The sequence below is a fragment of the Lycorma delicatula genome, chromosome 5, assembly GCF_047948215.1.
Source record: "Lycorma delicatula isolate Av1 chromosome 5, ASM4794821v1, whole genome shotgun sequence".
Lineage (NCBI taxonomy): Eukaryota > Metazoa > Arthropoda > Insecta > Hemiptera > Fulgoridae > Lycorma > Lycorma delicatula.
The window spans coordinates 61164041-61182852 of record NC_134459.1 but is presented as its reverse complement, the minus strand read 5'-3'; the positions used below and the strand labels follow the sequence as shown (position 1 = coordinate 61182852).

The 18812-nt window shown below is 28.4% G+C and overlaps 1 protein-coding gene across 2 annotated transcripts in view; it reads left to right on the top strand.

Annotated features, from left to right (window-relative positions):
- The window catches only part of corto (centrosomal and chromosomal factor corto), a 635431-nt gene extending 618096 nt beyond the window's left edge, over positions 1-17335 (top strand). For both annotated transcript variants that reach the window (XM_075365273.1, XM_075365272.1), the window contains one exon: positions 16549-17335. In XM_075365273.1, coding sequence (XP_075221388.1) covers positions 16549-17120 — 572 coding nt within the window. In that variant the 3' untranslated portion in view covers positions 17121-17335. The remainder of the gene's footprint in view (positions 1-16548) is intronic.
- Positions 17336-18812: the final 1477 nt, after the last annotated feature.

Sequence of the window (18812 nt, the reverse complement as noted above, 5' to 3'; positions counted from 1 at the left end):
ATGTTACAATGGAAGACTGTGAAGTTATGCGATGATGTGACGATGCTCACAGTCAGTTATGGTTGTAGAAGTGTCTAGAAGTGGTAGCGGCGGAAGAGGGGTAAAAGCGCGATTCTCGGACGAGCAAATGGCGACATCAGTGGGAAAGCGCTTCTTTTTCAACATATTCTTTTTCTTCTCTTGCTACAGCTCGCTTGCCGCCATACTATTCTATATTATAAAAGACTTGTAATGTAAAAAGCACAATAACAGTTCCAGTTCCAAAGGGATTGCACAAAAGCAGCCATCAATTGAAGAAGATTCCTTCATTTTTCGGGACAAAAGGAATCAATTTCTGTGTGTGACAAATTAGAAGCGCCAACCTCTTTGTAAACTTTGTCATCTTTTTTACGTATTTTTTTCTTTCCTTCTCTGCTTAGCTTATTTTTTTCTCTTATCTCTGATCCTTTCTTTCTTCTTGTTATGCATATGATATACGTAAATATGTACGTAAATTCTGTCTTTTTTTTTTTTATATTTTAATAAAACTTTTTCTTTTTCCTGATCGATTTTTCGTATCGACCATCGACTTGAAAGGATTCTCGTTGTTTAGATTTTGTTGTATTGCAGAGTAAATTTAAATTTTCGCATACAACTGATATTTATTGTATCATTTTACTGTATCTCAAAACAATAACTTTCTGAATACTACGCTTTAATTATTCTCAAAATGTTTATGTTCTTGTTATCACTCAATGTAACGTATACAGAGATTGCAGCAATTCTTTCCGATATATTTTAGTTCTACGATATTTTGGGTTTGATTACTGATGTCTAAAGCTTTAAATATTTTCTTAAGAAAAATTACATGTGTCAAATCCAGGGGTTTACGGGTGTAAAATATCACCAGATTGCATGATTTTGTAACAGAATTCACTTTTATTTATTTATTAATTGACCGCCTAACCATGAATTATTTCTACATATTTTATAAACCCATGTCCAAGTCGAATTCAGATTTGTTTTATATTTTAAGGAAACAGATATTCCTAAATAATTTGAAAATATCTGTGTCATGTTTTTATTATTATTCTTTAAGAAATTTAGATCAATTATGTTTTTTTTTTTCCAGCGTACACCTGGTAGTTTATAAATTCTACTCGCAGGTTTTTAATAAAACGAGCTGTTAGTATACTGTCTTATATTAAAATTGCATCGAAACAACCTTTGTACAACCATAAAATTATACTTCCATTTTTATAAAACTCTTTTGTAATTAACGAATATTGTTGTGTTGAATTAAGAGACCATAACAAAATGCTGTAAAAAGAAGAATGGATTGCTACCGATCCTTACCGAATATACCAGAATTTTGCCGAGAGTAGATCATGTATATAATTGCTTGTTGTTTGTTTCACTCTTTTAATGTCATAAGAAAATATTTCCTTCCCTTGCTATATTTTCCTCTGCGAGTAGTAGCAAAATACGAAATACGTTGTTTTTCATCAATGTGTCTGGATTTATAAAGATGGCGATAATTCTTTTCAATTTTTTTTTGATTAATGACATTCTTTGAATAGAAGAAGTTTAAGAGCAGCTTTGTACAACATTAATGCTATTATAAGTTGTTCTGCAAACTAGGCGTAGTTAGAAAGATAAGAGACTTCCAGCGTTCGAGTCCTAGTAAAGCCAGCTATTTTTACACGGACTTGAATGCTAGATCGTGGATACCGGTGTTCTTTGGTGATTGGGTTTCAATTAACCACACATCTCAGGTATGGTCGAACTGAGAATGTACAAGACTACACTTCATTCACACTCATACATATCATCCTCATTCATCCTCTGAAGTATTATCTAAACGGTAGTTACCGGAGGCTAAATAGGAAAAAGAAGAGAGTTAGAAAGATTAAATTATATCGCAATTGTTATTTTCTTTTTTGTGAAAAAAATACTTACGAATTATTATTTAGAATATTATTTTATTAAAATAAACCCGTTTTGAAGCGCTAAAGTAAGAAACAAAAAACTACGCATTGAAAAGAAATTGTAATTTTACTATTCTCAAAATTAGCATTACATCATTTCCTATCCTATTTCTTGATGTGTATAAAACAGCCATTATTTCTGAAATGTGATCAAAGAATAAATGAGAACCATATTGACAGTTCTGATTTTATACTACACCACAGTCGGTCATTAAAAAAAAAAAAAAAAAAATTAGTTTTATCTTTTTATACGGATAATAGCCCTATATGTATACATGTTCACCCTCTTATGCAGCTCGCGTGCGCGCACACACACACACACACACACACACACACACTCGCACTTCCATCCTCGCGTTCAGAATATATTTTATGCATTTTAAGTGTTGCCTGTCAAATCTGTTCTTCGTATACGTCAGTGATATCAGACAGCCCCATTAGAATGTTAGAGACGTTAAGTTAAGGAGGGTATCTGGAGTGTGTGTGCATGACGCTCGTTAAATATAATGTTGGTTTTTGAGGAGTCACTCTCTCTATGTAAAGGAGAAAGGGAAACACTTTGAAAAAAGATTCGTAGGAAAATAATAATAGTAAAAACGTTTTTTTGACATAAATATGTAGCATAAATTTTCATTTTTGTAATTTTTTTAGAGAAAAAAGTTTTAAGAGGGTATTTTTTTATAATTTTCCATTAATATGTGATAACCCAAACATTTATAACAAAGATCACTCATTTTTTTTTTTTTTTTTTATTATGAATTGTTACATTATTTAATTACCTTAACTAATAAAATACTTTATTTTATTTGTTAAAGTTTTTTATCTGAAATAAGTTCGTATTTTAATTAAATAGAAATAATTGAATTAATTTAGGCTACTGGTAACTTAAAATAAATATTTAAATAAATGTTGGTTCTGCAGAGAGACAACAAATATAAATATTTCAATGTTATTTGAATGAAATATTTTGCTGTTTGTGTCGTATTTTTAGGTTTTGTTTTATTTAATTTTTTTTTTTTTTATTTTTTTTTTGTTATTGAATTCTTTTATCGAGAAGTAGAATTATCCATTATAGTATTTTTAAATAATTTTAAAATTTTGAAAAAGAGAGTTGTTTGTATAAAGTATTAAACAAATATTTTATACTTTTTTCAGTATGTACTTGGAATTCATTCAGTATTTAAAATTTTATTTTAACATCAATATTCATTTTTCATATATTTTCTTTATGATGATATAAAAATACATTAAACATTTATTTATACATTATTTTTATTATTTCCTTTTAAATTAAAAATAATATTTAATTTTTACGATTATTAATTTACCGGTATCTCATCTACTCATTTATTCTACGATATGTTATAACATATCGTATGTATTGATATAATCTAATCGGTATTTATATAATTTTGGCTCGTATGAACTATTTAGTATACTTTGTGATTATAAAATAGTAGGGAGTTCAATAATTTAAACGATATTAATTATTTTTAATCTAAATTTTTTTTCGAAATCGATTATTTACAAAATTCATTAACAGTGGTTTTTCTTTTCTATTTAAAATGAATTAAAGAAAACAATAATCCTTCTTATTAATATGATGTACAATTTTCTGATGTATTGAAAATTGTTGATTTTCTAATGATTACCAGCCAATAATTATTAGGCTAGTAGCGAACAGGCGGTTTGGTAAACTAAATCTTTTTAGATAAATCAACGACTTAGTGTAATATTTTCTTTAAACAGACCACTACAACATTTTTTATACTTCTTATCTTTCAAGATTATCCGTAATTTCCACTTTTATTATTATTTATTTATAACTTGGTATTTATTTCCAGAAACTCTACGTTTCAATTTACATATTATTTTATTTATTATTCTTGCTAAGAAGAAATTATCAATTTTTTTTTTTAACCGTTCCATTACATTCATTTTTGTGAAGCTTTTAACAATAATCAGTTCAATAAAATATAAAACATCAAACAAACAAATAAAACATGTCAGTATACCATATAAATAGATTTATTTAATAAATACAGATTCTATTTATTCACAATAATTTTAATAATCTATGTAATAAAAAATATTAATGATTAAAACTTAACGTAATCGTATACGTGTAATAGAAGTGATTGTACCACTCTTTATAAGACTGCCTCACTTTTGAATAAAATAAACAAAGCTATTGCTACACCCTCGTCTAAATAAAAACTAAATAGTTAGAGAAACATCATTGACTAATCTTTTATTGTAAAATAACAGAAATAAGAAATTGCCATCTATGTAACGGAAATTTGTTACAAAAGTGCGCATTCTAATTCAAACATAATGTTACACACTGTTATGCAGTCTGTTAGTATTATAATTGTTGAATCCTTAATTTTTAAATACAGTAAAATGTACCCGACCTTGCGTATGTTATTTTTATATTTAATCGTATTGTGTCCTAAAAGAAGATAGGGTTTTCGAACTGTACAACAATTTCTGTTGATGCAAATTAATTGCTCCTGAATATAAAATACAGTTTTGTATATAGATTTTACTCAAAGTTTTATCCTATTCAAATGAAAAAAGTATTTTACAAAAGTCTAGTTTACTCTAAAAGAATTAAAATTGATTTTTGATTGGTTATTAAGCTTGAAAGATTAATTAAGAGGAAATTTAACAATATTTTAGGAAGATTTTTAGGAAATTTTAACAGTTTAATATCACGATGAATAAGATGATATTATATTACCAATATAAATCTTGACTTCTGTGTTGATCGAATCTTTGTGGTATATTAAATAAACTTGAGAAAAGAGTGGCGATTAACTGTTGTACTCTTTTGTATAGATGTAAACGTATCTTTGTAAACGAACGTTCTTCTGGTTGATCCCTTTATAGAGAGTATTGTCACACACGTTTCAATAATGTGGAGCTTTACCATCTAAACTGAAACAAAGGATCGAATCTACAGAGAAGCTTTTCAAAGGAGAGTGTGTCGTTTTAAAGTCGTGAATCGCATTAGAAATGAGGTTATTCTAGTAGAGTTGGTGTGACGATCAGTAGTGGACTTAATTCAAGTACGGCAGTTAAAAGGATATACCGACGTGTAGGGACTTCCCTGCCTTTAAGATGCAAATTTTATTAACCTCTAGGTACCATTTTCTTAGACTATAATTTTTCCATTTCGATAATATTTTTACCTCGGTTTATTTTATTGTACTAGAATCAAGAAACATTTTTAATTTTGAACCAAATAATTTTTTTATAAAATTTCTAACCAATTATTTAAAATTATTTTTTATGTATATCAGTAATTTTATTACAGTGAAAACAATACATTCATTTGTACATGTAAAAAAGATTTCAGCTTAATGTCACCAATAGTAGCTAAGGAAACTGTAGCTAAACACAAAATAAAATCTGATGTATGTCCACATCACTATCTTGTACACCTACTAAATTACATATACACATTTTTAAAATGAAAAGTATATAAAATTTTATTTCATTAATTACTTCTAATATTTTTTTTTTAATTCTTCTATTGTTATTGAACTATTATTTATCGTAAAAGTTTTTTTTTTTTACAGTCAGAGGTTAATAATATTAATAAATCAATATATTTAAATTAAAAAAAAAAGAGATGAAGTCTGGTTCGAACCGATATGCCTTCCCCTGTAAAATCCAAATATTTTATTAATTAAAATTTTGTTTGGCTATAACTCTGGAACCAATGAAATTAAGTACCACTTATGATACATCGTTGAGAAGCTCTCATGAGGGCTTATTACTGCAGTTAAGAAAAAGTCCAAAATCCAGTTTTTTTTTCTATTTTGGGATTTTTGGACACTTTTGGTCCAGTCGATTGCAATCAAAAGGGGAGGTGCACAACAAGATGTTATAACAGTTCTAAATCCAAAATCTTAACATCCTATGGCTAATCGCTTTTGAATTATGCGAGATGTATACGTACTTACAGACATCACTCCGAAACTAGTCAAAATGGATTCAGGGATGATCAAAATGGATATTTCCATTGAAATCTAAAAATCGAAATTTTTCGCGATCGCAATTCTTCGTTTACTTCGGACAAGAAAGTAAAAATCACAATTTTTTAGAAAACGGCAAATAAAGATTTTTTTTATGTATCCTTTAATGATGATAACATTCTAAGTAATTTGTTTTTCCTAAAATCTTTTAAAACTGGTTTCATTAGTTCCATAACTGATTTAGGAACCGACTGACTACGCTAATACTGTTTACTAATATTTAAAAATGTATTGTATTTGTATGTTGTATAACTGCAATTTAATTAAAAGTTCTGTAAAACTGTCTCATCTGTGAACAAATTGTAACAAGATGACTCAAATAGCCTGTTTCATTTTGTTGGCATGATCAACATTTCTTCTTATCGCTAACCGATAGTAAATTTATTAGAAATTCAAATAGCCGACCTTTTCGTGAGGGTCCTCTCCCGTACCGCTTTCATTTTATTTTTCATAAGTCTTAGTCTGCTTTCTAAACGTATTTTCTATGTATTAAAAATTTCAGGCTGTGATTTAGACGACTTAATTAAGAATTCGGACCACCTAAAAATCAATTAGGAAATTTGTATATAATCATACCTAATGTTATAAGCATTTCGTTCAAGTTTAATTAGGAACCCATCGGGTTAGTCTAGTAGTGAACGGGTCTTCGCAAATCAGCTGATTTCGAAGTCAAGAGTTCCAACCTTCAAATCCTAATAAATGCAGTTACTTTTATACGGATTTGAATACTAGATCGTGGATACCGATGTTCTTTGTTGGTTGGATGTCAATTAACTACACGTTTCAGAATGGTCGACCCGAGACTGTTCAAGACTACACTTTACTTACACTCAAACATATCATCCTCTGAAGTAATACCTAACTTTGATTCCCAGAGGCTTAACAGGAAGAATAAGTTTAATTAGGAAAGTGGTGATTTTGCTTTACCTTCATCATTACACTGTATATTGTAAATCGGTATTCCAAGCTCACTAAAATGTAAATGTTCTACTTTATTAACGACACGTTAATTCATTTAAGTTCATAGTGAAGATTATTACTCTCAGAGAAACTCCTCTGACTGTCTCAGTTAAGTCATAACCGTTAAGAAAAATGTGTTAGATTGTATAAAACAACAAACTAATGAACTTTATTTTTCTAGAAACAATTCACTGTGCAAGCTATGTTGACTTTACATATTAGCTGATTATTAATGTATGAAAATGATTATCCGAATATGGATGGATCTGGGTATAGATGAAGAAGAGTTTATCATATTGAAGTTCTAAAGAAATTAAAATATCTGTCTATTTGTACTAGATATGATGCTGTCTATAAAGCTTAGTATTTCTGTGATTGATAAATAAAAATTAAATTTGGTAAACTTCAACTTTATTTTCATAAAAATACTTAAGTTTTTTTAAATTTTCAGAATTATTTTTAAAAAAATTGTTATAAATATGTGAATTTTTATTGAATGATAGATGTATTTATCTGTCGTTTGCATAGGATTCACTTACATAATACATTTTAATATTTATTTTATATAATCGTTAACTCTATTCAGTGAATATTTTATTCGTATGTTCATAATATAATATGAAAGAAAAACAGAACTAAATTGTTTGTAGGATTCAGTCACATACATATACTAACACACATATATAAAATATTGGTCACACGTCATTCTAAATCCAATTTGCTCTGGCCAGCAATCCGTGAAGGGTATTACAGTTGACAAGGCTCGCTCTACCGCAGTGTAGGCTTCTAGATTCTAGTCACATTGAATATAACATAACAATTCAGCTGAGTTTAGATTCCATAATGATAAACGTGAAACAAAACCGCTTTGCTGTAGCTGTTGCTGGACCGGACTAAAGTAGACTCTTTGCTTTAAATACATTTATGTATGCTCGCACGCACGTGTTTTAAATCAATGGAATTTTTGTAGACAATTATACTTTTATTTTATTAATCCCCACACTACTGCTCTTTTCATTCATTATTTTCTTTAATAACATTCCATATTTTAATAAAAATAATTCTATATTTACGACAGAGGGATGTAGCGCAAGAACGAACATTAATTTGGCGACGGGAAGGTATTATATTATATGTTTTATAATATTTCGAGTGTTTCCAAAAATCGTTATTCCCAAAATTCCCCCGATATAATAGTTTCAATTACTTATGATTTTATTTCAATTGATGCTAAAAATGTCACTTTTGTATGTACATATTATGAGGAGGAATTAGAAGGCCCGGTTTCACCCAACAGATTACATTTGCGAAGGAATCGATTTATATTTTGCTCTACCAAGAATGTTGCTATATTTATTAAATTTATACAGGAAGAGAAGTAAAAAAATGGTTTAATGTATGTCTCTCCTTTCCCCCCACGTAGAAGGTGACCAATAGTTCATTTGGGTAGTTAGTTTTTTAGTGGTTTAATAATACGAAATTTAATCCTATCGAAACTTCGATTCTATCTTATTTTAATGGAGAATAACGTTAGAATAAAGGTTGTCATTTCTTTATTTATATAAAAATATTATTTTCTTATGTTTGTATGAAACAAATGTTTTTTTTTTCTATCCAATGTAAAACGTTAGTTGTTCTGTACTTAGTTATGAGAATGTGTTTGCCAACTTTCGTATAATAAATAGCTGTCTGTCACGTCCTGGCATTATGGATTTTAAATATGTGAATATATAGCGTATATTATATTACTCTCTGTATTAGTGCGTATGTATACGTGCGCGTGTGTGACTGTGTTTTACGTTCTGTAGAATACATGTGTGCTAATGGAAAGATTATGTTTCTGTTTAATATTTACTTAGACTTACTTATATTATATGTCACTCATGTTGTAATGTTACACCAAACGCCATATGTTAACTTATGTGAGTTTGCGTGAAACGCACATTTGTTTAAAATTTTACTAACATTCTCTGCTGAAATAGTTTCTTTTTATTGTTTCGTAATTAGAAAATTTCATTCTACATATTTTTTTCTTTAGTAACATTTATCTAGTTGTTTGAACACCAGTAGATTTATTCTTCTTAAATTTTATGTTTTTCACTCCCGTCTGTTTATTGTTAGGTTCTTACTTTTTAAACTCTAAGACGCTAATTTTATTTATTTATTATTTTATTTAGTCAACTAAGCTCTTAAGACAAAGAGCTACCACATTTGCTAACGTTGTAATTATGAGATATTCCACCCTGTTGTCAGCGACATCTAGATTTCTTTCTGAATTATACCGTTTTTTCCAATTTTATATAAAATTTATTTGTTTATTTTCTCTTTCTGTTAAAATTAAATATTTAAATGGATATTTCTGTTTCATTTACTTCTAAATAATTTTATTATTTTTTCGTGTTGATATTTTACGTCTGTGTAATTTAAAATAACATAAATATAATTTTATTAACGTATATATTTTTCCAAATAATAATTTTTGTATTTTTTTAAGAAATAAGTATTTATTTAAAATTTGTTTTATAAAATTTTGTTATTAAGTTATTTTATGAAAAATGGGATTCAGTCATCAGTTGAGTAATTGATTAGAATTATCGTCAATTATTTTTTATTATAATTGTTCATTGATATTAAAAAATCCTGGTTCAAGTCCCAAGAAAAATATACAGTATTTTTACAGAATTTTCATATCTGTATTACAAATGTACTTACTAATTTGTGTTCAATAAATGTGTACTTAAGTTTCTGAAATATTCTAAGAAATGATTTACCTAATCGAAGATAAAACCAGCTGCCGAACTGTAATAATTTTACAATTAACTAATTTTTGTCTTTTAAAAAGATAGTTAGTGTTCCTTGAAAAAAAAATTATTTATTTTTATTTATATAACTTGTTAAATTTAGTCAGTTATCAGTTGATAAGTTTATGTTTTTCTCTATATTCCTCACGTAATCCATCCATCTTTTCTCGGGACACCTTAGTGCTCTCCTAAAATTACATTTTTTTCTTATTGTTCTGAATTCATCCTCTATATTCAATTTAATTCAAAATTCGTACCATATTTTTTTCAACAAGGTATCCACGTTAATTTTCTCTTAATATTGGTATAATTCCTTCCCAATCTTTCTCTATTTTAAATCCTTGACAAAGATTCTTCTGTTTCGAACATTATATTAATATGTTTTTTTTTTTTTAGGTAAAACTTTTCTTACCTGTAAAAATTTATCGAATTGGTGAAATTTGTCTTTATGTTAAGTGGAGGAGGAGTAGGAGGAAGGGTATTTGTTTTTATGGTAAAATATATCAGTAATTCATTAGCTACTAATTCATTAAACGATGAACCGAATCACTTCCTGCTATTATTATTAATAATGGAATATAATTATTTAAGTGGAATGGGAAAAAAATGGTTTTGGAAGAGGATATGTTTATTATGTCGAAACGTAACAAAAAAGTAAACAGTGTGTCTTTTATAAACTTATATTTATACTTTCAACTTATATTTACGATGATCGGGTGAAGACTCCCTTGCAGTACCGTTGGGGGGAAAGTAAGACCTAGTCCCGGTGGGGGATTCTTTCGGGGATTCCCCATTAGAGGCACGGCATAAAGACCGAGTACCGGTGGGGGGATTCTTTGGGATCTCCTCATTTAGGTTTAGGCATGGCGCCTAAACGACCAAGTCTCGGCTATCAGGCGGGAACTTTGTTCCCGACGAGATAGTTAGAGGCTATGGTACCCCTCGGGAGCCGAGTTTATGTTTAGTTGCGGATCCGGCTCCGGGGGACGGGGAAAAAAGGAGAGAGAAAACTTATATTTAACATAATTTAGTGCATAAAAAATAATAATATTTTAGTATTATTATGATAATCTGCTTTTATTTTTTTTTAATTTAACAGAATTTATTTTTCGAATAATTAAAATGTTATTAAAAGTAATTGATTGCATTAAGTAGAATTCGTTTTTTTTTCAATGATAAAAACTAGTTTATTTTATTAAAGGATTAATGTAGGTTTGTCGTAATCCCACTTATCTTGTTATTTTAATTTAAATGTACCATTTAAGGTTTTTTTTCCAGCTCTACTTGAATAAATAGCAAGAAAAAAACAATTACGGGTTATTAGATAATTTATTTAAAAAAGCTATTTTTATTATTTTTTTTTAAATATATATTTTTATTATTGTTTTTATTCCGAGTTAAATGCCATCTTGTGATATTTTATTTAGTCATAATAGCGATAGTAAAAGTTGAGGAGGTGGAGTTGCATGTTGCGTTCAAGTTCGCTTTCAATTTAGAGGAAGGGTTGTTGATAGGAAAGGGATTGCAGGGTGAAGGGGATTGAGGTGTCGTCGTTTGAAAATAGATGGGAGGGGTAGGGTGGTGTATAATATAGAGAAAATAGGGTTTGTCGGTAGAGTAGGAAGGTAGATGCTCCTGTTATCGATTAACAAAGACCTTGACACAGTTCTCCTGTTTTCTCTCTTTATCTTTTCATATATTCTATTTATTTCATCTATTGTTATTCTAACAATTTTCTGTAGATTTTACCCAGTAAGGCATTGACCGACTTAAGATAAATATCTGTAAAAATTAATCTTGTTTTTTTAACATTTTCGAAAATTTAGATAGATGCATTATTATTTTTATTATAATGTAGGTCAAGTTAAATTTAAATTTATTTATTTATTTTCTACTTGAATATTTTTCAGTTTAACTCATTGTATTTTTGTAACTTTTCAATGACCGAAATAAGAAAATTCATGGTCTAGAGAACCACCGTAAACCTAAATTAAAATAGTGAAAAGTCTGAATATTTCGGTCTGATATCAAAATTTATTCATAGAAAGTTTTAAAAAACGATCATACTGTTTTTATTAAAAGTAAATTTTAAGAGATAATATCGTTTGACATAACCTTGGTTTAGGCGAGTTTCATTAATAAAATACTGAACTGCTTTACTCCATATTTCACGCGAACAGATGTGTAGGAATAAGGAAAATAATCGAAAGATCACTTAATATGTTATTCGATTTTGGATATGGATGTCGGATGCGATTGATTTCAAGTAGCGTGATTTTTCACAGATTTTTTAACTGGATGTAAGGAATTATCGTAACATTCATTATTAGCAATAATTTACACCCAAAAAAATTAAATCTTCTCAATATGTATTGAAATAAAGATTTATATATAAATTTCTCTTTACACTGAATAATTTATATAATTAGTCATCCTTATCGAAGAATTATTTTGGTTAATTTTTTTATCCTTTTAATTAAAAAATTCTTTCGCAGTTTTGCGCAAGAAAACTGACTTTTTGTTATTTTATTTTGTTTCCTTTTGAAAAAGTATCAACTCATCCTACTTTAAAATTTTACAAAAAAAGAACCTTTGATGCATAAAAAATAGTTACACGTCACGCAAGCACTACAATAGAAAAATTTAAAAAAAGTTTCAACTCACTGCATCAGCGCGTATGAAAAATTGACCAATACAAAATCAACATAATCTCAATTTTGAGATTATATTATCTGTTGTCGACCTTAATTTGAACGTAACTACTCGACCAATATCATCAAATTCTCATATGCACAACTTCAGGTACACTACTACAGCATATCTATACTTCAATGAAATTGATCTGGTAGTTTTTTCGATCCACAAAATCTAGGAGATTTTCGAAACACAAAATTTTATACATGAATGGTATTTTCGTTATCCTTGTACCTCAAAATGTAAAGAAAATTCAATTTCATCCCCCAATTACACCGGGCGACCGAAAACAATACCGTACTTTTCTTCAAAAAGTGGTAAAAAAAAAAACAAAGAAAAATAGATATTTTCCTATTTTATTTTGAGTATTTTTCTATTTAAATATCCATAATTTTTTACTCGTTGATTTAGGAAGTATTATTTTTTTGATTGTAATTCTTAGCAGTATACGCTGTTAGTTTCTGCTGTATCCTTAGCCATATAAAACTTCCAGCGATAAAAACTTGTTTTAGTATCAAAGTAATCTTTCATGCACCCAACTTTCACAAACTAGAAAAATTGGATTCTTTATTATTTTGGAAATTAACAATAAAATTTAATAAATTGATTAAATTAAAGAGAATGATCACTCGTATGATTTGCGTTGTGAATTATCGTCTTTCAAATGCAAGTCAAGAAGTAGAACACTCATTTCTGGATCATGAATTTTTAGGATTTATGAAGTTGTTTAAAGTATGAAATCTGACCGGCAAGAGTTTTTGAATTTTCAATCAATATATTCTGAAAATTTAACGAATTTTTTATTATATGATTTGTGTTATTAAATATATAAAAAAATTGTTTATCTCCAATTATGTCTCGATGATTTCGTGTTTGTTTTATATTAAAAAGGTTCTATCATTTAGTTGCAGTATTAGTAGAACAGGAAGAAAATGTTTAACGGTGTATATTTTTGTGTTTGAGAAAATGAAGTAGGAAAAATATACAATTATTATCTAGCCTTTCATACATATCTGTACTTTTGTTGACTCGGACAATGTCTTTCTGAAGAACTATAAATAAATAAATTGTTGAATTTTGATTTTCGATGTTTTCAATTGATGGCAAATTCTCGCCGTAACCTTAATAATTTTATTGTTTTGGGAGGTTTGATATCATCTGTTTTTTGTTTTCTGATCATTAGTTAAACTCTGTGAAATTTTAGACGATATGTCAAGTCTAGTCAGTAGCTAGTCATCTATTAATAAGATTCTTCTTATTTTTATATAAAAAACAACTTTAAAATTCTCATCAAATAAAGCACTCGATTTTCATGAATGAAAATAATTTTTTTTTCACTGCAGTAAAAATGAAATTAATTCTGATCTAGTTCATATCAGTCAGTTTTTCCTGTCGGTATCTAGTCATCTATTAGTATTTGAATTTTTATTTTCATTGATTTCAGCAGTTGTAATAATAATGTGAAAACGGTTCAGCATTATTAAAAAAAAAATGTTTTAATTGTAATACAAAATTATCAAAAAATACAGACTTCAAAACGGTAAAAAAGTTGAATATTAATTCTAAATAAATATAAAGCAATGAATAAATAATATATATGTTTGTATAGATATATATATATATATATATATATATATATTCATTATATGTACAATGTTTCGAAATTCACGACCCCAGCGTCACCTAGCGGGTCCATTTTTGTAAAAATATTTCGTTCTCGTAACTTATATATATTCTGAATATGAGCTAAATCGGACCATAAATACAATTTTTCGAAATATCACTACCCCAGCACCACCAAATAGTTCTAATTGTAGAATAAAAAGTTTACCAATTTATTTCTGTTTTATTTATTCCTTTTTTAATAAAATTAGTATAATCTCTTGTAAACTAATAATTTTATTTATTTTTTAACGAAGTGATGGGACTTATAAAAATGCTTTCATTTACATAAGAATATTTTACTATTAATGCAAGCTGTAGTATATTTTCTTTTAAATTGTATTATTTCAAGTGTGCATTATCAAGTTTTTGTACGCTACCTAGTACTGTCAAGTACTGCTATATAGCGGCGCGATTCGTAAACGGATTAGGAGAAAAAATCAGGGTTAGAAGAATAAAAATTTCACATTTTCAAATTAAAAAACGTGAAATTACGAAGATTATCACATATTTATCGAAAAAAAGTCTATATTCATTAAGAACATCTATTTCTGGGATGATATTTAGCTTTATTTCATAAAAATTATTATAAATATTTTAAACAATTTAAAAAATGTTGAAATGTCGATTTGCGAGTTGGTCAGAGTAAATAAGTCTTTCGGTGTGGAAATATTCTCTGAGGTTAATAACTGTTCTACCGAACGACTTGATTTAGTATAATGAACGTGTTTTCCGTGTGGGTTTCCGTGCCTCCTGTTATTTTTTTTTCTCTTTGTTTCTAAAAGTCTTATTCTCCAAAAAAAAAATCATTTTTAAACATAAAACCAATCAAAGCAAGATTCAATTAACTCCTTTGATCTTCTCAAGGAAAAATATTGATAATAATTCATAAAAAATTTTAAGAACACAAAAAAGTTATAAATTACTTTATTTAATAATATTGTAGAAATATTATAATTCTGTCAAATATATTGATCAAACAATAGTAAAAAAAATAAAGAAAATAAAATGAAAAAAAGAAAGCGAACATGGAAAAATACGTATAAGAATAGGAGTGATGGTGGAGGGGAAATGACTAAACCACCTTTAGAAGAGAAGGTTACAGTTTGTTGATGACGTCAGCCCATTTAGCTGTCTAAATTATAGCTTGGCCTAAATCTCCCCACAGACCCTAGTACAGAAGAGAATAGACTACCACTCCTATAGTAAGTACAGTTTCCAGACACCAATCCAGTAAATTTGTTACACTCGTACATATATGTTATATGCAATAAATGTTCTCATGATGTTGCTGTTTTTCTTTTTCTTAAGTTTTGGAATGTATTTTTAATAATGTATTATTAAATATAAAGTCGCTTTAAGTGGTAATGTAATAACCTTAACAAATTAAGAATTTACTTTTATCTAATGGTTTTCTTTTAAAGATAATTCTTAAGTAAGTATTTTGCAGGAGCGTTAATAAAGGGCTTTTTTAATTAATAATTTAATACTAAATAATTATTTATGTTGCAACTGTAAAGAAAAAAAAATAGGTATGCGTACTATGAGTTATTTATTATTATATCTCAATAGTTAATTTTTTTTTATTCTTCTAAAGATAAGTCATTTTAGTTAATTATTTTTTTTAAACATATTATATTATTACTTTGGAGAAAATCTTAGTCTATTCTCGGATACGATTTTCTTGTTCTTATGAGATAAATAAGATATCGCCCTTTATCATCACAGCAATTGTCGACACAATAATGACGAATCTTTAACGAACTGCAAACTGATGAGTATGTGCGAGACTGAATATTCAGATGGTCACTAGTCCCCTTCTACACCGTAGAAACAAATGTTAAAGCCCTGTTTAGGATAGTTCGATTTCTTGCTAGACTCTTATCGATTTTTCATAAACCATTTCTTATTCCAAGTTAAAATACATATAGGAATATAATCGATATTGTAACAAGATTAAATAAAATATTTTTAATATTGTTTTGAAAAAAATTAAGATTGTATCTGTGCAGTGGGAAAATTCTTTCTGCATCCGGCTGTCACTTAAATAATCGTAATATACCGTATTAAAAGTGTAGCCTACAGACATTACAAATCAGTACAGGCATCTGTATACATCGCCAGCTCCGGAACGTGTGGCGTGTAGGAATATTTGAAGTATAGTCCATTCGACTAAATCTCACTTGAGGTTAATACATCGAGGTTTCTATTTGTTACCGAGAGTATTAAGTGATAGCTAAAATGATATTTTTAGATCCAATTATAAGTACAACCGTTTTATTCAGAATGCATTCTCTTTGTTGTAGTACCAAATTTCCTCGAAAGTGCTATGTTTGCATTTTTAATTAATTAATCCCTTTGATAAGGCATTTAATTGTAGATTTTTACTAATATTGTATTTTTTGTGTTTATCTGTTACAGAATTACTGGCAGCGACATGTGCCGGAGAAGTAAATAACAATACAGCAACCGCATCTACGTCGGGTACAAGTACAAGTGGAACCGGAACCGTCGGAACGGTATCGGGTGTCGGCGTACAAGGCGTAGGTATAATAGGATCAAATAAAGAGAGTACAAGGCTGTGTCAACCCGCTGTTGGAGTAGCAGCAGTGGCCGCATCCTGTAAAGCGTGCCACCCTCAAGGATTCCTACAACCGCAACAAAGAGCGGCTGTACAACAGCCATGGCCTGGTGTTACCGCCCCTGCCGTCGCAAGCGGTGGCGGAAGACATCGCGGTAGGGCCGTCGAACCGGGACCAGAACATGCGGCTACGTCTAGCAGTATACATCGGCGTCAAGCCGCTAACGCTGCTGCTGCTGCGGCTGCGGTAGCCGGTGTTCCCTGGGCTCGTGCCGCGAAAAGATCACGGGTATCTACTCCCGGTACTGCACCTTGGCCACCGGCTTGCTGTAAAGCATGTCAACAATGGAATCAGGACAACTCGCGTGTACTCTGGAACAACGATAATATGCTTCGATTGTTCCAGGTCTAGTGCATCTCACCTATCTGCCAAAGGTCCCGTTAGTTGCTTATGTTGTACCGCTTCTACTATTCCATTATATTTATAAATATTAATTATTAAAGGAAAACAAAACGAGTAAATAATTATAATATATTGTACATAGAATACAAGACACTTATAATTATTATATTATACATATGATTATTATTATTATAATTATTATTGCGGGTATACGAGAGAGTTGAAAATATTAGTTCGTTTTAAAATTTATAAATAAATGGTTTTTTTTTTTGTTTGTGCATAATATTATGTGTGCTGGTAGTCGTCAGCTGTGGGAGGTTAGGGAGAGCGACTTGTCGCTATAGTCAACAGTCATATTACATATAATAATAGTTCCTGAACCCCTCTCTACCTCCCTTGGCTCCTTTTTTTTTGATAATAATTAATTAACTAATTATTATTATTTATTATTACTACTACTATTATTATATTGTTGTTATTATAAACAAACAAGAATATTAATATTATTTTAATGAATTTCTAAAATAATTATAATTTTTAATAAAATTTGTGAAAAATAGATGGGTGATAATTAACTCAGTCGATCTCCAGTATACGCTTCTTCCCATAAGATAACATATCAGAGATCATTCAACTGTTGATCGTATTATCACTCAAACCTTTTTGTTAATATCATTCATTTAAAAGACTGTTTGAAATCAAATTTGTTTTTTTTTTTTTAACTTTATTGTTTTTTAATAAAAAATATTATTTCATTTCCTTTTGCTACAAAAATTTAATAAAATATGTTCAGATCCTTCAATTTTCCCTCCATACATGTTTTTTTTTTTTTAAATTAGTATTTGTGTGGGTTAAATATGATATTTATCGATGTAAAATTAGAAAAAAATATGTGAATGCCAGTGATAAATGTACAGAAAATACTGCTTCTGCTACATACATACCATATATCTAAGAATAACGAACCTATTAGTAATAAATAAATAATTTGTCTTCACAATGTATTTCAGAATAATATGGTATGAGTTTAATTTGAATGTTAAAAAAATCTATTGTAAATCAATTTTTCATATAATAATTCAAAATGATGATTGTTGTGAAAAACCAATAAGTTTCCCATTAACAAAATGATGATAAATTGAAGAGGTTAGTGGTGAGTGATTTGTAGGAATTAAAATTAGAAATTTTAATTTCTTTTAGGATGTGTAAATCTCTTTTAAATTGGTACAGTAATGTATCTTTAAAAACATGATTTTAGATTAGTAAATATGCAACATGATATATTATAGAAAGAGGTGAAGAAAATCTTACATTGACTTATGTAACTGATTTTGCCCCTCCCCCCTCCACTATTTGTAATTTCATGTTGTCATAGTTACTTGTTTAAGGTCATACTTTCAAATAATATATATTATTTCAAAGGACTGAAATTTAGTTATGAGTTTTTTTTAAATTTTAATAATTATTCACGGTTATAAATAAAATGATTGACTGGATTCCATACAATTTTTTATAACTTGAAAAGTTAAGAAAATTATTAAAATTTTGTTAATGGAATGATCTGAATTTATTAATCTTAATATTTTAACTTTATATATATATATTTTTTTTTTTATTTTAATTTTGATTGTAAAAAAAAATAATTATATTATTTAAAAGTAAAAAATTGAATGACTGAAAATATCAGTGGATAATTATTTC